This window comes from Rosa chinensis, chromosome 4 (assembly GCF_002994745.2).
Source record: "Rosa chinensis cultivar Old Blush chromosome 4, RchiOBHm-V2, whole genome shotgun sequence".
NCBI classification, from domain to species: Eukaryota; Viridiplantae; Streptophyta; class Magnoliopsida; order Rosales; family Rosaceae; genus Rosa; species Rosa chinensis.
This window is the reverse complement of record NC_037091.1, coordinates 34,588,704-34,610,176: the sequence shown is the minus strand read 5'-3', so window position 1 is coordinate 34,610,176 and position 21,473 is coordinate 34,588,704. Positions and strand designations below refer to the sequence as shown.

The 21,473-nt window shown below is 37.9% G+C and overlaps 1 protein-coding gene across 4 annotated transcripts; it reads left to right on the top strand.

Moving 5' to 3' along the window:
• The first annotated feature begins 14,566 nt into the window (after window positions 1-14,566).
• On the top strand, window positions 14,567-20,520 carry LOC112196188 (voltage-gated hydrogen channel 1). Of its 4 annotated transcripts, none has more exons than XM_040519268.1 (6): window positions 14,567-14,717; window positions 14,834-14,921; window positions 15,752-15,894; window positions 17,162-17,450; window positions 17,579-19,475; window positions 19,562-20,520. In XM_040519268.1, the coding sequence occupies exons 5-6, from the start codon at window positions 19,425-19,427 to the stop codon at window positions 20,321-20,323; spliced, it is 813 nt and encodes a 270-aa protein (XP_040375202.1). In that variant the 5' UTR covers window positions 14,567-14,717; window positions 14,834-14,921; window positions 15,752-15,894; window positions 17,162-17,450; window positions 17,579-19,424; the 3' UTR covers window positions 20,324-20,520. The 4 variants fall into 4 exon arrangements, with proteins under 4 accessions (XP_040375202.1, XP_024192259.1, XP_040375201.1 ...); XM_024336491.2 differs by having other exon boundaries at window positions 17,162-17,501; XM_040519267.1 differs by having other exon boundaries at window positions 17,162-19,475.
• Window positions 20,521-21,473: the final 953 nt, after the last annotated feature.

Genomic DNA, 21,473 nt, shown 5'->3' with positions numbered 1-21,473 from the left:
AAAGTTATTTTTTTCCAAATTAAGTCATATTCATAAATATTTGATTATGTTGTTAAAAAGTATTTTACTCTGAAATCTTAAGATGTTAAAGAACAAGAACTCATCTTCAAATATTAACAATTTAAGCTTCTGCGGTAAAATGCTTATCTGACAACATTATCAAATATCATTCTCTAATAGCTAGTTGTTGGCATATGTATGCTTTTACATCTAGCCGTTAGAGAATCAGATTGGTAGTGCTTGAAATTTACATACAAATTTCAAGAGTACATGCATATCTAAGCATAGCAATAATTCATTTTTAGACATGTTACATGGAATATCTATGACAGAAAAGAAAATTATAAAGCCAACTACAACCATGACTACTTTTCTGCTTCCAACCAGTGTAAATCCCATCAAGTTTATATTTTCTTTAGAAAATAAAATAGGATTAATAAGAAAAATTATTCATTTGACATTTTTGTTGGTTGGGTAGGATCATTCTCCGTAGAATTGTCTATCTCAAGTACTCTGGATGTGCGGAAAATGGCAATATCTCCATTAACAACATCTATATTGTTGAATATGTTGCCAAACTTGGGTCTGTGAGTGTAGGAGGGCGGGCTGCGACTCTGAGAATTTTGTGTTGGGCACAACAAATGCCCAACTACACTTAGTTGGGAAGTAAATAACTATACTAAATGCTCTTTACACAAATTTAGAACGTCTCAAACTATAGCTACTACCATTTCTTTTCCCAGACTAGGTGACATGAACCAACTTTGCAATATGCTCCAGGATGTCTTTATTCTGGCTTAATGAAACAATTTGAGAAGAAGCTCAACCACTACAGCATTCTAATGTTTGATTGGATATCTGATTCTGGCTTCATAGATATCTATTCATACAAGAAGGAAGCATAACCCAAAGAGAAAATGAACATAATCAAACCAAGAAAGATGAAAAGAAAAAAAATTACAAAATCAGTAGAGTTTGAAGATTTTCCCTAACAGATGTAAAGTAATATATTAGGTAACTGGATTTTGTTGATTTCTATTTTTAGTTAGGAGTTTGTTAAGATGTTTGTGATAATTGGATAATTTTGTTTTCACATAAAGAGAAAGAAGAAGAATATGACCAGAGGAGCATGTATGTATATTTTCTTTGGGCATTATTATTTTTCACCGCCTTGCTATTGATGTAATTTTTTCAAGGATGACGATAAGTATAAGAACTCCGTTACATCTTAACCCAATAACTATAATTCTTACCAAACCCTAATTAACCTTATGACTCACGGAGAAACAATGTAGTCTTCTTTTTTTGTAGTTGTTTTATTGTTAATGTTATATAGATGTGGAATGATGAACTAGAAGATGCACCGTTTTCCATCCATACAAGAACATAAGTAGTGCAGGTGAGTTTTTGTTGTACTTATATGGCTTTAGTGAAAATTTTTATTTTTTTTCTTCTTAATTGTATTACGTGATTTACGTCAATCTAGGTTTACTGTTTGATGTTGTTATTTGCTTTTCAATTTTTTTTAGGCTGCATATAGTTCTTTTTGCAGATTGATGATTATAATCCATCTCTTTTGACCATAAGAACATGCCATCTCTTTTGACATGTGCATAAGTTAATATCATTTGTTTTTCCTTTTTTACTTCCTTTAAAGATTAATTTAATTCAATAACTAATTATTTTTCTTCAACAAATATCTTAAACAAAAGTGAGTTTTTTTTTTTTGTTTAAAAAAAAAACATGTAGAAATCTTAAAAAGAAGAGTACATTGGAAATTTTATCCTTAAATTCATTCTTGCAGATTGTCGTCCTAAGAAGAAGAAAAAACGGTATGTGAGTATACTAAGAAAAAAATATGTAAGTTTTGGCTGCAATAACAGTTGTACGTGCCCCTCCTATTGGTGAAAGAATTACAAGTAGAACACCAATAACAATACAGACCATAATGTAAGCCGGTGAAAGCTAAATGCTTTTGGTTTTTGGGTGACAAGCCACATAACACAATGCATATAAAATGATGTTGAGGTGAATACCAAGCCTCCAAATAATCCTAAAAAGTCTCCAAAAAATAGAATGCACATTGGAACAAACCATAATGCAGCTATATATGAACTATGTGCAATGATGTGTAAAGGTAGTCCAGGGGTGAAACCTCGATTTTCTACTAGATATTGCTCAATCTGGTCAAACACAAGCAAACTAAAGATCTGACAACTTCCATTAATGTGAAAAATCACCATCAAATTATCCGCTGCAATTAGTCATGTAGGCTTACCTAATGAAATGAGAACATTATCCTCTATAAGATGGTTATAAGCCCAATAGCCGAACACTGAAACTGAGAGATAGCAAAATGCTGTAATGACACAAGCTACCACAACAACTTCTCACGTTGATGGTTTCTCTAGAGTTAAAGAAATTATAGCTTAAAGTTTTAAAGCTACACTATGTCCTATAAAAACAAATGCTACTGTTCCACACACATTCAGGATATCAAAGATTTGACCAGTAAGTGTTGAAGATCGAACTCCATATCTCACATTCTCATGTTGTTTTGTACCCTGGATTGTTGATGCCACATATGCTACAGAGGCATAACCAATAGATATGATTGCAACCAGGAGAGAATTTCCTTTAAAAGAATTGGAATTTAGACAAATTGCAAGCAATATAAAAGAAAGGGGGAAGTATGTTGTTCTAACATCATCCAGGCTAGAATGAAGAGTTCAAAGAAATTTTTTAGTGATTTGCCATCAATGAGTAGAATGTGATCAACCAAGCAAGAGTATTAACTATGATTTCAGGAGCCCACCCAATTTGTGATATTGCATATGGTAACCCTAGAATTCTTGCACCAATAACAGTCATAACAATGTGGAAAGCCGAGTAATACCATTTTGCATTCCTATTAGCAGTTATGGGGAGCCAGTTAAATGCATCAATCTGCTACTGGATTTTTCTATCACCTGTTTGTTCGTTTCCCCTTTGATCTTGGGTGTTTTGCTAAGTAGTAGTCATTTGAGTTAGATTGCTCATATTGTCACTTGATGAACTGAGAGGTATTGAATGTTCTTGTACAAGTTAGTCATTTGTTTTTCTCATTCTCTCTTATTGAACTTGCAAAGAAACGGAAAGATCAAGTATATATGTTGATTTGTTTAAGTCTAAATGTGTCCAATATTCGATGATTTCTTACCTTTTGTTTGAAATTTTATTGGAAAATCAAACAAATAGGAAAATAAGAAAATCAACGCTCCTTATTTGGTTCAAAATTAAAAATTCCAGTAGAAGAAATTCAATTGTTTATTGGATAACTTGCTAATTGTTTTTTGGATAGATTGCGGTTATACTTTCGCATAGATTGCAGTTCGATATGCTATTGTATAGATTGCACTTACGTGTGTGCTTTGCTAATTCAGTTTTTGGTTAATTATTATGCTTTGTGAATGGTTAATAATTTTCTTGATCATTGGTTCTACATTCATACTTTGATTTTGTGTCTCTTTTTGTGTAGAGAGTAGACAACTGATGGTGTGAAGGTATGAATAAAAAAAATTGTAAAAGTTTAGAAATATTTTATTGTACTCAAAGTTGTGAGAAACCATTAATTTCTTTTCTTGCTCCAATGAATGTAAACCTAATTAAGATCATTTATGGCATGACTGCATGACTGTAGATTATAAGAGCATATATTCAAGCTTGCGAGTTTATGCTTCTTAAATGTAGTTAGTTATTTCCTTTATTAAAAAAAAACCGTTGTTGGTTTTTTTGGTGCATGCATTTACAATTAATTTTTTGAGTTAGTTGATTCAATGTCAACTCCTAGTCTTACTTCTATTGATTGTCCTTCTATTTAAGAGGGAAGATAAACTACAGGGAAAAACCTTGATGTTATAACAACTTTAGTATTTGTTTCTTTGTTTTAATAGGATTAAAATGAAAGTTACGCTGCTGGTTTTTGTTATTTGGCCAAATTCCGGGTTAGAAGAGATGTTATATTTACACGGTATCCATTTCTATTATTTTCTTTGGTCTTCATTGGAGGGGAAACAAATGTAATATTACCTAATTGGTTGCAAGATATTTCTATCTTTCTTAGTAGGTGGTGGATCTTTACTATTCTAAATGATAAATTTTGTGATTCACATGACATAATCATTATGTTTATATATATATATATATATATATATATATATATATATATATATCGAATAAAGGGCTGGTGCGGCTGCCCTCAAACCTTGATTAATGAAGCTGTTGAATACAAGGGGGGTAGATCTTTACTATTCTAACTGATAAATTATATAATTCACATGGCAGAATCATTATGCTTATATATATATATATATATATATATATATATTGAATAAAGGGCTGGTGCGGCTGCCCTCAAACCTTGATTAATGAAGTTGTTGAATACAAGGGGGGAACATTGAGCCTAAACTCATGATCACAATAAGCATCTAAAGACCGTCCTGAAATGATAACAAAAGACTCTACCAAATAAAAGTATTCAATTAGGCACCAACTAGCAAACAATACTCTATTGGCTACTCTATTTGCTTTGACATAACAGAAATATAACTCGATTTGTAACTCGATTACAACATAACATAATTACCATTTGCACAGCTTTCCTACTATGTTGCCGCTGAAGAATAAATCTGGCGACACTTAACTTCACCCTGCCATTGGGCGGTAGCGACCATTTGAAGAAGCAAGGAACTTGCCGCTTACCTAGAGTGGACAAGGCATGTTGAGTGCACATAAAGGCACATAGCCTGACTTGCCCTACAAAACTAATGTACGGACTTATTACTCGCAAAATGTGTAGCAAAACTAAATAATCGAAATAAGTAAAAACCAAAAAGAAACAAACAACCAAGGTTGGGCCCAAACCCATCAACCAGCCCAAGTAACAAGCAGACCACAGCCCACATGCCAGGCCTAACCCAACTTTAGTACAGCCTCCATCTACACCCCACAACCCCTGTTGCACCACCCCCTCCGCACTGGCTCTGTCGCACCTTGATGCCCCAAGGCGGTAGCTCCACCGCCAGCACAACAATCCGCTGATCTCTCCACTGCCAGCGTTGCACGACCCTCGTTCCCTTTGTTCATATGTCGATCTTTCTATTATGAAAGTCAATGATCAGTTCCTGTATTGACTAGAAAAGATGGTTAGTTACTGTTTTAGTTTATTTGTAATTTGCTTTAGTCGTTTAGTCTTGAAACACACTGTTTCAAGTAAGTGCCATGGCGTTTATTTACAGCCTTATAGAAGAATCCTATAATGTACTTGCTCCTATGCTGTTGTGACACGTGTCCAAAATGTCAGCGTCCAGGTATATAAGCTGCTATCATGTAGAAGAAGTCATAGAAGATAATAGAATTTTTCCTTTTTCCTGCTTTACTCTTCTAACTTTCTTCTTCCTTTTCTCTGTGATTTCCAGTAGTTAGGGCCATAACCCTAACACTTTCCGAGATCGGATCTTCAACCTAGATCTCCAACCTGACATCCTACAAACCTCCTTCTCTACCGTCATCGGATCCCAACACCAGACGCGTACCCCAGCCTCGGCCCTGTGACAACATTCTCAATCACCAACACCCCCCCCCCCCCAAACATAATTACCATTTGCACAGCTTTCCTACTATGTTGCGGCTAGAGAATAAATCTGGCGACACTTAACTTCACCCTGCCACTGGGCGGTAGCGACCATTTGAAGAAGCAAGGAACTTGCCGCTTACCTAGAGTGGACAAGGCATGTTGAGTGCACATAAAGGCACATAGCCTGACTTGCCCTACAAAACTAATGTACGGACTTATTACTCGCAAAATGTGTAGCAAAACTAAATAATCGAAATAAGTAAAAACCAAAAAGAAACAAACAACCAAGGTTGGGCCCAAACCCATCAACCAGCCCAAGTAACAAGCAGACCACAGCCCACATGCCAGGCCTAACCCAACTTTAGTACAGCCTCCATCGACATCCCATAGCCCCTGTTGCACCACCCCCTCCGCACTGGCTCTGTCGCACCTTGATGCCCCAAGGCGGTAGCTCCACAGCCAGCACAACAATCCGCCGATCTCTCCACTGCCAGCATTGCACGACCCTCGTTCCCTTTGTTCATATGTCGATCTTTCTATTATGAAAGTCAATGATCAGTTCCTGTATTGACTAGGAAAGATGGTTAATTACTATTTTAATTTATTTGTAATTTGCTTTAGTCGTTTAGTCTTGAAACACACTGTTCCAAGTAAGTGCCATGGCGTTTATTTACAGCCTCATAGAAGAATCCTATAATGTACTTGCTCCTATGCTGTTGTGCTCCTATGCTGTTGTGATACGTGTCCAAAATGTCAGCATCCAGGTATATAAGCTGCTATCATGTAGAAGAAGTCATAGAAGATAATAGAATTTTTCCTTTTTCCTGCTTTACTCTTCCAACTTTCTTCTTCCTTTTCTTTGTGATTTCCAGTAGTTAGGGCCATAACCCTAACACTTTCCAAGATCGGATCTTCAACCTAGATCTCCAACCTGACACCCTACAAACCTCCTTCTCTACCGTCACCGGATCCCAACACCAGATGCGTACCCCAGCCTCGGCCCTGCGACAACATTCTCAATCACCAACAACCCCACCCCCCCCAAACCAAAATAAATAAAATAAAAAAGCTAGGCCAACACCCAACAACTTATTTGATCTCCTCCACTATCTCTCTCAAATAGCAGTAGTCCAAACGAACTCCCACAATTGAGAAACACCACCTTTTACGCCAACACAGACAGAGACGACAAACAGCCCGTATAACGACAACGCCACTAGGACGCACCGTCGGACGGATAGGGAAGAAGAGTGATGACGACTCTCTAGGGTTTACAAAACGATCCTTTTTTTGTTTAAAAGCTCAAGTGTTTCTTGTTTCTCTATGCTTATATTTCTTCATGGATTTAATTTCTGCATTTATTCAATGGATATGTAATGTGTATTTGTATGCAGATAGTGTATATTACTACTACTACACGACTCGGGGGATGTGTTGGAAAGGAATTTCGTAGTGTATATTACTACTACTACTAAATTTGATTAGTATGTATGGTACGTACAATGGACTTAAATTTGAAAAATGGTGAAATAAAATAATTCAAACCCTAGGATATTGGCAATGTATTTATTATTTGATTGAATGATTAACCATATTTGGGATTTGCCGTCTTTACTTTTCTTTTGCATTTTTTTTAGTGAGCATGCAGGGATATGAACAACCATTAGGGTGTGAACGACAATTGATACAAGGGGCAACTGGCAATCTCCCTTGCCGATATAATTTTTTTATTATTGAACATTAGTTTGTATTTAAGATACATGGAATTGTGGTTGTCATTTTGAATTGAACAAAGCCATTCACATTAGAATCATCCTATACTATCTTATAAGTGGATTAAGAAAGGGTTTTTGTCCATTCATCTCATTTCTATAGATTCTTGTCCCACTTACCCCATTAAAAGTTTTTTTAATTCTTTCTTACCCAAAACACTCTAAAGAAGTCTTCCCTAATACCGCATTAAGATTTTTTTTTTGTTTTTTATTTTTTTGAATACTATTTTATCCTCACCCCTTTGTTACTTAGAGAGAGAGAGAGAGAGAGAGAGAGATTGTTTTTTATTTTTTTGAATACTATTTTATCCTCACCCCTTTGTTACTTAGAGAGAGAGAGAGAGAGAGAAAGAGAGAGAGAGAGAGTGTTGAAACCTAAAAAAAACAATAATAATAAATTCAAAAGCCCATAAAGAAAAAAAAAACATTTCCAGTGAAGGAGAGTGTGTGAAAGTGGCACGCTTCTTCTAGAGGTCTATCTACTGTGGGTTTCTTCATAAAGCTAGCTATAGTTTTGCTTTAATTATCAAAAGCAAAAGCTACGGAGGAGTGTAGGACTATGTGTTCAAAGTCCAAACAAAGTATATAATTTTATCTGCAAAAACACTCTAGACTCCACATAATAAAGAAATCAAGTAGAAGACAAATACAAGCTGGTGTGGTCTTTACAGAGAGGATGATTCCCATTCAAACTAAAACTGGTGAGATCCGTTCAATCTCGACTACCCAAGCATGCTGAATATAAAAAGGCCCTCGTAGCCAAAGAAAAAGGGGGAGGAGCAAAGCAGTGTGAGGAGGAGCGTGAAGAGGCAGAGTTACAGCAGCCAAGGAGAGGAAGAAAGCAAGAAAGAGGAGGTGAGCCTTTCACCGATCTGCACCTTTTCCTTTGCTGTCCTCAAATGATGTAGGCCTCCAACGAAGTGATACCGTAGGGTATCAATATCATGCTCCGACACGGCGTGCCTTAGGGTGCCGATATTGTCGTCGAGCTCCAGCACGGCGTGCCTTCGGGTGCCGTATCATCCTCAAGCTCCGACATGGTGTGCCTTAGGGTGCTGATATTGTCGTCGAGCTCCAACACGGCCTGCCTTAGGGTGCCGTATCATCCTCGAGCTCCGGCGATACCTTCAGGCACCATTTTTGCCCTCAAATTCCGGGTGACAACTGTTGGTTCGTAAAATCCTAGCAGCAAGGGCTTTGCTCTCAATTTCCAACAATGACACAAAGCTTTGACGGAAGCCTGCAACAAATCTGCAAGCAGGAATGTCAAAAAAAAAACAGAGATGAACTCATCGCCTTCATCCTCACTGACATCGAGAAAAAGCAAGCAAAAAGCTTCCCAGTCAGACTATCCTAACAAAAATATCCGAGCACGGAGAGTCCTTGAAACTTTGGCTCTTCTGCTCTTAAAATCAAAACGAGCTTGATGGGATTTCTCTCAAAATAAAAGTCAAGGAAGGATGGGAAAAACAAATGACTAAGAGAGCTAATCATGCACTTTGGGGTCACTTCTGCATGTGGCCGAATTCTTCTTCAGCAAGATGACAGAAGCACCTCTTGGAAAAGTCATTTAATTAAGTTACATGATCAACAGATCAGGTCTTCTTTAACAGACCAAGACAAAACCAAAAAATAAAGCATGTTAAAGAAGATAATAAAAAAACTTGGCGGTGGCATTCAATTATGGTGAATAAGACAAAGGATCAAGAAGTGCAGCAACATGAAGTGGATAACGAAACCAAATTCTATTGAGTGTGGAATCAAGAAGCAAAAGTCAATAAGACAAAGCTCACAAAGACTACCTCTGCCAGAATTTAGCGAGGAGATTGCTGCATAATTCGTCTTCGACCTTTCATCAAACATATGGTGGACATCATGTCGCTGCTCTACAAATGAAACAATAAGAAACAGCGATCTCCGACCATGTTTCCAAATAGCATGCTTTCTTCTTTTGGATGACGGTGTTCCAAATTATTGCTGTGAAATGCCACCACTTCGGCCTCACAAATATACCCCTGGCCTGAGAAAACTCAGATAGCAAAATAAGAGGTTGTCTTCCTTCGCCAAGAATAAAGACACAGCCCCATCTACCATTGGCTTTGTGGAAGCTCTTATGTACCCATCTCCAATCTCCAATCTCCAATTCAGTTTCATTCTTCAAGTCCACCTTCATTCCAGTTTAGTTCTGAACTTTGTCAAAGACAGTGAAAACAAAGATAAGAAAATGGAGAAGAAGAGAAAGCGGAGAACGGAAAAGAAGGCAGTTGGGCCTCCGTTACACTTTGGGCCTCTGTGAAGTTTCTGATGGTTGCCCATAATAAATCTGGGTGCCCAAAACAGAAAAAGAAAAGAAAAAGTCTGATGGGTATCTCCGGGATTCAGACGAAAATTAAAAAGTGCGACTCGGAGTTCTCTTGATGCGTTGAGGGTCCTTGTATTAAATTAGGGGCTGTGAAAGCTTCATGAATCGAGAAACATGACTCACGAGGATACAATAGAAGCTCATGTCCAAATTTGGGCCCATTTGAAGAATTCGGTAAAGCATGACGCTACGGGTGTCCATTGCAAAACACCCGGGCTTTGGGTTTCGTTAAAAAAATACTGCGGAACCTAAAAAATATTCTTTTGGTACAAAACCAAGGAAAATCCCAAAATCCACAAATTTATGAACTACAATGGTTTGATCCATTTACAAGCTTTTGCCTACATACCCTGTGAAGGGATCAAACCATTGTAGTTCTGAAATTTGTGGATTTTGGGATTTTCCTTGGTTTTGTACCAAAAGAATATTTTTTAGGTTCCACAGTATTTTTTAACGAAACCCAAAGCCCGGGTGTTTTGCAATGGACACCCGTAGCGTCATGCTTTACCGAATTCTTCAAATGGGCCCAAATTTGGACATGAGCTTCTATTGTATCCTCGTGAGTCATGTTTCTCGATTCATGAAGCTTTCACAGCCCCTAATTTAATACAAGGACCCTCAACGCATCAAGAGAACTCCGAGTCGCACTTTTTAATTTTCGTCTGAATCCCGGAGATACCCATCAGACTTTTTCTTTTCTTTTTCTGTTTTGGGCACCCAGATTTATTATGGGCAACCATCAGAAACTTCACAGAGGCCCAAAGTGTAACGGAGGCCCAACTGCCTTCTTTTCCGTTCTCCGCTTTCTCTTCTTCTCCATTTTCTTATCTTTGTTTTCACTGTCTTTGACAAAGTTCAGAACTAAACTGGAATGAAGGTGGACTTGAAGAATGAAACTGAATTGGAGATTGGAGATTGGAGATGGGTACATAAGAGCTTCCACAAAGCCAATGGTAGATGGGGCTGTGTCTTTATTCTTGGCGAAGGAAGACAACCTCTTATTTTGCTATCTGAGTTTTCTCAGGCCAGGGGTATATTTGTGAGGCCGAAGTGGTGGCATTTCACAGCAATAATTTGGAACACCGTCATCCAAAAGAAGAAAGCATGCTATTTGGAAACATGGTCGGAGATCGCTGTTTCTTATTGTTTCATTTGTAGAGCAGCGACATGATGTCCACCATATGTTTGATGAAAGGTCGAAGACGAATTATGCAGCAATCTCCTCGCTAAATTCTGGCAGAGGTAGTCTTTGTGAGCTTTGTCTTATTGACTTTTGCTTCTTGATTCCACACTCAATAGAATTTGGTTTCGTTATCCACTTCATGTTGCTGCACTTCTTGATCCTTTGTCTTATTCACCATAATTGAATGCCACCGCCAAGTTTTTTTATTATCTTCTTTAACATGCTTTATTTTTTGGTTTTGTCTTGGTCTGTTAAAGAAGACCTGATCTGTTGATCATGTAACTTAATTAAATGACTTTTCCAAGAGGTGCTTCTGTCATCTTGCTGAAGAAGAATTCGGCCACATGCAGAAGTGACCCCAAAGTGCATGATTAGCTCTCTTAGTCATTTGTTTTTCCCATCCTTCCTTGACTTTTATTTTGAGAGAAATCCCATCAAGCTCGTTTTGATTTTAAGAGCAGAAGAGCCAAAGTTTCAAGGACTCTCCGTGCTCGGATATTTTTGTTAGGATAGTCTGACTGGGAAGCTTTTTGCTTGCTTTTTCTCGATGTCAGTGAGGATGAAGGCGATGAGTTCATCTCTGTTTTTTTTTTGACATTCCTGCTTGCAGATTTGTTGCAGGCTTCCGTCAAAGCTTTGTGTCATTGTTGGAAATTGAGAGCAAAGCCCTTGCTGCTAGGATTTTACGAACCAACAGTTGTCACCCGGAATTTGAGGGCAAAAATGGTGCCTGAAGGTATCGCCGGAGCTCGAGGATGATACGGCACCCTAAGGCAGGCCGTGTTGGAGCTCGACGACAATATCAGCACCCTAAGGCACACCATGTCGGAGCTTGAGGATGATACGGCACCCGAAGGCACGCCGTGCTGGAGCTCGACGACAATATCGGCACCCTAAGGCACGCCGTGTCGGAGCATGATATTGATACCCTACGGTATCACTTCGTTGGAGGCCTACATCATTTGAGGACAGCAAAGGAAAAGGTGCAGATCGGTGAAAGGCTCACCTCCTCTTTCTTGCTTTCTTCCTCTCCTTGGCTGCTGTAACTCTGCCTCTTCACGCTCCTCCTCACACTGCTTTGCTCCTCCCCCTTTTTCTTTGGCTACGAGGGCCTTTTTATATTCAGCATGCTTGGGTAGTCGAGATTGAACGGATCTCACCAGTTTTAGTTTGAATGGGAATCATCCTCTCTGTAAAGACCACACCAGCTTGTATTTGTCTTCTACTTGATTTCTTTATTATGTGGAGTCTAGAGTGTTTTTGCAGATAAAATTATATACTTTGTTTGGACTTTGAACACATAGTCCTACACTCCTCCGTAGCTTTTGCTTTTGATAATTAAAGCAAAACTATAGCTAGCTTTATGAAGAAACCCACAGTAGATAGACCTCTAGAAGAAGCGTGCCACTTTCACACACTCTCCTTCACTGGAAATGTTTTTTTTTCTTTATGGGCTTTTGAATTTATTATTATTGTTTTTTTTAAGGTTTCAACAGAGAGAGAGACCATAGGAGACTTCGCCGGAGCCCGATCACCTGCCGCCGGAATCCGGTCACAGGTTGCCAGATTCCGGTCATCAGCCGCCGCCCACTGGACTTTTCAGAAACCTCACCGGGAAGGTTTATTGCCCCAAAAAACATCTATTGCCCCCTAATAGAGGGGCAATAGAGGTCTATTGCCCTCCAATAGACATTTATTATCCTCTAATAGAACCTTTTGGTTGCCAGAATATGAACTAATCTCCTAAATTTAGACAATAAAACTTTGTTTATAGAAAAAAACGAAGAGATTATATCAATTTAAAAACGTCTATTCCCCCTAATAGACGTCTATTGCTCCCTAATAGAACTTTCAGTCGCCGGAATGAAAACTAATCTCCCTAAATTTAGACAAATAAAATTTTGATTATAGAATAAAAATGAGGAGATTACATCAATTCAAAACGTCTAGTGCCCTCCAATAGACCTTTATTATCCCCCAAATATGGATATTAATACTCGATTTCTTTTTTGTCCTATATAACAAATACCGATATTAATCAAACCTGCAACATTTGACAAGTAAATTTCTCAGAAAAAAAAAATTGATTTGGCAGAAACGTATAATCGAGAAACACAACAATAATTGACATTGCTAGCTTCAGTTTCACCTTCCTCACCATTTTTATCATCCAGACTTTCAAGCATAGAAGAAGAAGAGTCCAAACCCATCTGGGCATTCTCTTTTTGTGCTTTCAAATAATATATATTTATATAGGTAAAGCTATGGTATGTTAACATTTCTCATACATCAACTATTTTTATCACTTTAAGGACTCATGTTACCACTTTGAGGACTAATATTACTATTTTGAGGACTCATATGGTAAACTAAGAAAATTTACCACTTTAAAGACTCATGTTACCACTTTGATGACTAATATTACTATTTTGAGGACTCATGTGGTAACTAAGAAAATTTACCACTTTAAGGACTCATGTTACCACTTTGAGGACTAATATTACTATTTTGAGGACTCATTTTACCACTTTTAAGGCAATTGTATGCATGTCATACGTTAACACATTGTAGAATTTTCCTATTTATATATACAAGCTACATAATAGAAACAAGTTGCCATCACCTCAATACAAAGTTACAAACCAGAAATATAATGGTCTGTAAAAGCACTTCCAAATTATTAGGAAACAAAAGCAAATCCCTATCCAATTAAATAATATGAAGCCACGGACTCACAAGATAGCTCATATGAGATCTATTTCCAGATTATTAGGAAACAAAAGCAAATCCAAATCCATCAGTCACAAGATCTGTTCATATCAGTGAGCACTCACAAGGAATGGATGCTGGCAAACCCCGCACTTAATTGTCTGTGAACCTGAGCTAGGAAGTTGGACCTGCAAGTGGACGTCGTCAACGAGAGCTTCAGCAGCTACGCCGCCGGCGCCACCTGCTGGACTGTCGATTTCAAGAGGTACGACGGCAACGTCCCCAACCTCTGATTGACTGGCCTCCTACTTCGACGACTACAACGACGGGATGTCGAGTTCTTCACTGGAGAGAGAGAGAGAGAGAGAGAGAGAGAGAGAGAGAGAGAGAGAGAGAGAGAGAGAGAGAGAGAATGACATGTGTAATAAATTAATTAATTTAAGAGTAAAATTGTCATTTTGCTTTAAACAGGATGAGTGAGAATAAAAATTTGTTGTTGGAATAAGTTGAGATACTTTTGATAAATTTTAGTGTTTTGTTCAATGACTTATTAAGAAAATAGGTAAATGAAAAAAAGAAGTTGATGTTTCTATGTAAATATGTTGCAAAACATTACGATATTTGACAAAATAAGCTTCTATAGTTGCGGTTCACCAACGCAATATCTACAACAACAAAAACGATTTAGCATTTATCAAGTAAACAAACTAAAATAATTGTGTATTAATTAGGAAAAGATCGTAGAATTTCTATCACATAGCCGGAAGGCTAGTGTCAGATCTAAAGTGCGTCCATTTAGCCGCAACTCCTAATAGAAAAAGTGACACATGGCACAACATTATTTCCAATTGTTTGGGACAAGTAAAGGGGTATTTGGGGTATTAAATTTTATACATCGACCTACATGGCGTCTCTTCATTGGCTTGCTTGACCTACCCAAGATCTTCTCGTGGTCGAGATTGAGAGCAACCGCCTACCCTGCCATTCCTATTAGACCGAAACAAATATGCTTTTGCTTGGCGGCATTTTGGTCTCAAGCAGGGTGAGCGAGCGAGCCGAGAATGTGAAGATGTTGAAGTAAGCTTGATCCGCGCCTAACCAGGCACACTCCCTACTTTCTGTTGTTTCAAATTGTTTTGCTGTTTTATTATTTTTGATCCAATTAAAAGATTTGACTTGTGTTTTGTTTTCAGAGGTCTCATTGAATCTGGGTCCCGAGCCATTGATATTGAGAGAGTTACACTGTGCTCTGATTGCAGTATTAAATCAACTCTCATCCGGGTATCATCTCTATTCGACCTTTGCCTTCTTTTTGCTCATGTACTACTATCTATGTTATTGTCTTTAACACAATATGCCTTTCAATTCACAGAAAAGTTTTTTAACAATAATTATATCCCCATGTGTGCAAGTTTTAGAGATTTTGGGAGTATGGTTGGTCAAAACCGAACCGGGTATTTCGCAGAATGTGCCTTCCAGTGGCACTTCCTAAGTTCCTAGTCTTGCTGGCCATAATAATAAACATGCACTTTCACTCTCTAGTGAATGATGTTCAAACTTCAAATATGGGATATTAGAATGCAGGATAGTGTGACCAAGGGGGCTTATTGTTTCTATACTGGCCTTAAAGTTTTTCTACATGGTAGTTTGACCTCTTCAGTATTTGTATTATATGGTTGATTTAATGTGTACGGCTGTTTGGTTCTGCAACCTGTTTATTCTTTTTTGAGCTTCTGCTGTTTTTGTTTTGCTGGTATATGTTGTCCGCTTTTATTGTATCTTGCATTTGCTTGATAAAATTGTGTCTTTTATAGCTTTCTCACAGTCCGCGTTTGGGTCCAAGGCATCACTTGCAATATTATGGAACTTTCATTTTAGGGCCTAGTCTTGTGCTAAAGTTTGTGTGAAGAAAACCTAAAGCGATGGTTGTTTGCATTTTCATTAATTTGTTGAAGTTGAGGACATATTCTATTAGAAGTGGTCGAATAGAATTGTTTCTCTATGCGTTTAATATCTCGTATGTACTGTGTGTGATTTGAATAAAAGTATATGAGTTCCTGTCCTTTCTTCTTTTTCCAAAATTGATGAATCACATTGGTCTTCTTGCTTAGGGCCATGGTTTCAAGTGCCTGCTAGCCAGTAAGTATTGGATCCTTAACAAGCAGTGAAAGTGGAATATGTGATAAAGTACAAAAGAGATATCAGATGTGGCACTGTATCTGATCTATGTGAAATCTTGTGCGTGTCTAAGCAGGTTGGCATCTAATGATACTTTTTGGTTTTGTTCTGTGTGCAATAACGTTTTGCGTACGATCTTTGAAAGACCATCTTGCTGAAACCACAGCATTAGAATGTTAGAGTGCATTATAATAAACCGCAATACTATTTATAATACAAAAATGGTCATTTTAGCGGCTTGTTTCATTCATTTGACTAGAAGTTGGTTTGGGACACTCTCTGGAAGTTAACAGGCAGTGATCTTTCGTGTAGTTCACTGCAATGGGTCCTGAAATTACCTCAATCACAACTTCCCGCAAGGGTTGTATTGACTTTAATATTATTCCTGCTTTTTATTTCGTCAGGTGGGCATTCCTTCTTGGAATTGAATCTCTAATATTGTTAAATAATTTTTGGTATGAATGTCACTGAAAATTTCTTTTATTAAATTTTATTTTGGTCTGCACTGGCATTGAAAGTTTATTTTCATGGTTGAGTGATAATCTCATTTACTTATCTCACATTGTAAAGGAAATTTATTTTATGCATTGAATATGCACCCAAATTGGAGCATTTTAAGGGATCTTTCTAAATTTGATTGGATCCCTAGTATCTGCTCCTAAAGTGATGAATTGGCTTTCGATGACTACACAATAAGAGACCTACTGTGTGGACAGATACGGGTCAAACATTTTCTCTATCCTGTTAATTTGAAGTTCAATTATAGTGTTTGTGCATGCAAGCTTCTTGTGTGAATGTTAATGAATATTTAGTGTTGAGCAGTCTTATTTTTCTGCCTTCTATGTGGAGGAATCATTGGCTTTGAATTAAGTGGTGTGCTGTTTATGATGTGGCTTTTCATACTGCTTTCTAAGTTTTGGATTGTGGTGAAGAAACAATTGAAGCAAGAGCTATTAAGGTGAAGCCAGAGCTCTTAACCATAATCAAAATGCTGTAGCTTAAGTACTAGAATTAGCTATGAAGGTGATTCATGTCAGAACATTTGCCACCTACTGGATTAGGTTGAAAGGCCTTACGAGTTGATAAATAAATATTCAGTCACTAAATCCCTTTGCTTCAGCTGTAACCAATACTTAGGCTATACATCGGATGTTTACCAAATCTCTTATTGAACACACACACACACACACACACACACGTGCACAAGCTTTCTAATATCTTTGACATTAAGTAATTGAAGTGTCAATGGAAAGTACAGTCATAGGGAAGAATGGAGGGCTTTAAATTCCGTTTATTAAATTGATCTGTTTATCACACCGTGACAACTTACTTTTTCTACTCAGGGAAGGAAAAGTGATACACATGCACAGCAATGGCTGCTGAAATCATTTTGCTTGTGATTGTAGAAGAGGGTAGTGGACACTATTGTTATCAATTCATTTGGAGCAGAGCTGCACATGGGCTATCTTAATGAGACCCTTTCAGTGGCCAAAAATGTTAAAATGGTCATTGGATCAATGGGTGCATGTTGACTCAGGCTTCAAAGTGAGTCCTTCACCTGGAAAAACCACCAATGCCATAAAAAGCTCCTAGGTTTAGAGTCTGTCAAGTGTCGAGATTAAGGTCATGGAGGTAATTGCTTCGGTGTGTATGGGTTTGAATAGTAAACTCAAAATGTAACATGTAAGTTATCCTCATTGTTTTACATTCTCACTGCACCACTTTTTTGATGGCCTCATTTTTTCTGTTAAACAAATTAGGTTCATGTTCAAGGAAGATCTTTGATTTCTCCTACCACAGAGCAGGTTTTATGGAGAAGATGCAGAGCAATGTGAGTAGAGCAGCTAGTCTTCTGCACCACATTTTAGGTGCTCTTAAGTGTGCTCCAAACTCTTGTTTAGTTTTGTACCATATTATGCACACACATATCTAGGTACGTTTTCATTGGTTTAGGTTTAGTAGTGTTGTAATTTCTGGGTTTTCAGTTGCATTTCTGGACATTCAGTACTCTTGTTGTAGTCAAAAGCTTGGGCAAGTGAAGCGTCAACCTAGAGACATGAAGTATAAACTAAAAAATTGTGTTTAGAGTATTAGAATGTCATGGAAGGAGAATCATAGTTCTTAAACAGTTCAAATGGATGAAAATAGTCATTGGAGGTGACCGACCAAAGTAGGATAAGGTTAATTTCTTTACTCTCAATCGATATATGTAACCCAGTTGCCATCTTAATTTGCTGGGGAAACTGGCCTGAGCTTTTTGATAAAAAGAGAGGGTCTTGGCATCCTATGATTAAAAGTTAGCATGTTCTGCAAGAAAATAGCTGGGATCCCAAAGTGATCCAAAGAGGGTGTAGTAGAAACCCGTGAAATGCTATTTCTCTAGGTATTCTGGTTTTCTGGACTGTTGTAAGTTGTGGAAAATAGTCAGATGGTGAGGTTCCGCAAAACAGTAAAATACTGAGGTTTTGGGAGGATGGCTGGGTTGGGGAGGACGTGCAAACATGGATTGTGTTTGTACAATTTGTCAACTACCATGGCTTGAATTTCACATATGTTTTGAACTCCACACGGATTTGGGATTTGGGATTTGGGGTTTGGGGTTTGGAAGGAATTTGATTGACTTGGTGGTGGAGTTGTCTAATGTTCTTACTATTGGGAATTTTGGAATTTTGTTACATTGCAGTCTAAAATTTAATTTGGATTTTGAGGTTGGAACCTAGATTTGATTTTTCTTGCAATTCCTACTTTGGATTTCTTTGTGATGATTCCATCGACCAAGGTTTGAACCCGCGGAAGTAATTTGCAAAGCAAAAGTTCCTCCCAAGGTCAAGTTACTACTACTTGGATTGAGCATCATCAGAGCTCACAACTTATGTTTAGTTCAGCAAAAAGGACCAGATGGCTTTTCCTGTAGCTGCTGCATCGTGTCTCAGGAGGAGAGAGTCTAAATCATTTTCTTAAATGGTAGAAGAATCTTTAACGATCTCTTTGTAACAATTAGTTTCATTTAAGTTGCTGATTTGCGAGTTTAGTAGTAGCCAGTAGAGGTTTTGACTGGGATATAATGTAGGGCTTTGTTAGCCAATCTAGAAGTATTTAATCTTGTAATTGAGAGAAATGAGATCGACAATATCCAGAATTTCCAATTAAAGAACCTAGACATTTTTTTCTTTTCTTTTTTTCATTTTCTCTCATCTGATTTCATTTTCTTCTATTTGTTTTTTAAGCATGGTGGCTGCATCACACAGGCCAGTAACAAACATTACTTGATTGGTGGAGAATGAAACCAAACAGGGTATAGAACTTTTTGAGATATCGTTAAATCAGCTTACGTATGTTTGACTGTATGTATTCTAGATCAATATACTATTTCAGGAAAAGAGAACACTTTGATGCTGTAAGATACTCCAACATCTCAAAAGTCTGCCATGAGTTTCTTATCCCTTTGCTGCTAAACTATTTCCCTTGTCTAAGATGTTCTTCCAATTTTAAACATGTTTGTGTGCGCGTGAGCTCGAGGTTTCCTTCTTGTGACAAAGGAATTGAAGATAATGTGCTTTATGCTTAAAGCATCCCCAATGGTGACACATACATAAAACGGCAAATATGGCATTCAACGTGACCCCAAAGCATAAGAACGTCAAGCTTGCACTTCACGTAAGTACTTATCTGTTGCCATATAATCACGTGTATATGCCCAAAATTATACAAACTGAAAATCTTATCAATTAATAATGAACCAGGCATCAATATCATTCCCCAAGAATGGGTCCTCCTCTCAAATCCAGCAACAGAGACCTTCCACAGAAAACTCATTCTCTATAGAGTCTGTCGAATCCTCGATACGAAGTCTGTTAAGGAGCTGGTACAGACGGCAGAAATGGCAAGTTTTATTCAACTCCACACCACCACAAGAACTTGATAGAGCTCCATGGAGAACCCATCTGGCCAGTTTCCTTGAATCCACACCAGTTCATGCAGTTTCTCTCGGTCTCCTCATTATCGATCTCATCTTCACCATCCTTGAACTCTCCTCATCTATACTTGCTACCAGTTGCAGGCCAAACGAGAACCACAAAGCTACAGAAGAAATCTGGTACCACTGGGTTGGAGTTGCTATTCTTACTCTGCTTTCGGCAAAGACTATTGCCCTTGCTGTGGGGCTCGGCACCACATTCGTTAGGCGTCCGGGTTATGTCATTGATGGGATCGTTTTGATGGGCGCGTTGGGGTTAGAAGTGTTTTTAGACAAGATAGAGGGTGGGTTGCTTGTTGTGGTCAGTTTGTGGCGAGTTATTAGGGTAGTGGAAAGTGCATTTGAGCTGAGTGATGAGGCCATTGAAGCACAGATTGAAGGTCTTGTGTGCCAGTTTGAGATGTTGAGGGAAGAGAATAGGAGACTGTTAGAAACCATTGCTGAGAAAGATCAGATTATCCAGAAGCTCCAGGAAGATTCAGATCAATGTACATGTTGCTCCAGTCGAAAATCTTTACCTTATGAATGATATTGTAAAGGCCTTAATGTATCTTTTGGCCAATAATTTACAAACCAAATGATTAACCATTCCCAAGTACAATCATGTTTTGGTTGTTCTAGGCTGATTAATTGATACTTTAATTGGGAGAAACAATTGAAATACTCTCATTTCAAGTTTGTAGTTCTGTTGCATATGACATATCATTTGATTCAAGAGTTAACTAATATCATGATTCAAGAGTTAACTAATATAACGGTCTGAACTCTCATTCAAACCATGCTGATTGCTCTATTTCATAACCAAAAAATGTTATTATTATTTAATGCTCATGACAGGAAGAACATGGGATGATTATAAAGCAAAGGGAAAATGCTAATTCAGGACTTACATGGGAAGAATACAAATAAATGACATTTACATTGCAGGTGATTGAGTCTTACACTTTAGTGCTTAAAGAAAATGTACAAATTAACGATTTGCTCTTGTATAGCATTGTTTTACTGACGAACTCACAATTTGAACTCACAGGCCATCAATGAAACGGTTTGACTGGCAAATCAAGTGCCAGGCATCTTGCGCAAGGCAATAAAACTGTACTTGTTTTAAAGGGTAAGTACTGTCTTGTAAGTTCCAATTATCGAAACTTAATCGTCCTAGTGAATTTCAAATGTTATATTAACAATTGGTATGGGCGTGAGTGCAGGATATAACAAAGGTTGGTCAGTTCTGGTTAGTTTCCAAGCCCAACACTCAAAACCCAGAAAAATATGAAGATCCTCTGGCCTTCAACCCATGGAGATGGGCGGTACATAAAAACTAACCTAGAATGGATAGAAAACCCTAACCTTAATCATCATTATTCTTAGCCCTGAATGCATGACGATGGAATGAATACAGGGTAAGGAAAGTGGTGAATCCAAAGATTTTATGGCTTTTCGTGGTGACTTGAGATCCTGCGTAGGAGCAGAAGTTGGTAAGGAACAGATGGCTGTATTTGTCCATTGCTTAGTCACAAAGTACAGGTAAGCGTATCCTCCAAATACAATAGGAGAGCAAGAGAGAGCAGGTACAGACTGATTAACATTTTTACTTCCAAACTTTCAGGTGGGAAGTGATCGGAGGAAAAATAGTCCGAAATCCTGGTTGCACATCCGGATACAGAAGAAAGATACAAGGA

Coding starts and splice junctions, on each gene's coding strand:
- LOC112196188 (XM_024336495.2), top strand. CDS start 19,425: ATGGCATTCAACGTGACCCCAAAGCATAAGAACGTCAAGCTTGCACTT. Junction 19,476..19,561: donor ACGTCAAGCTTGCACTTCAC/GTAAGTACTTAT, acceptor ATAATGAACCAG/GCATCAATATCATTCCCCAA.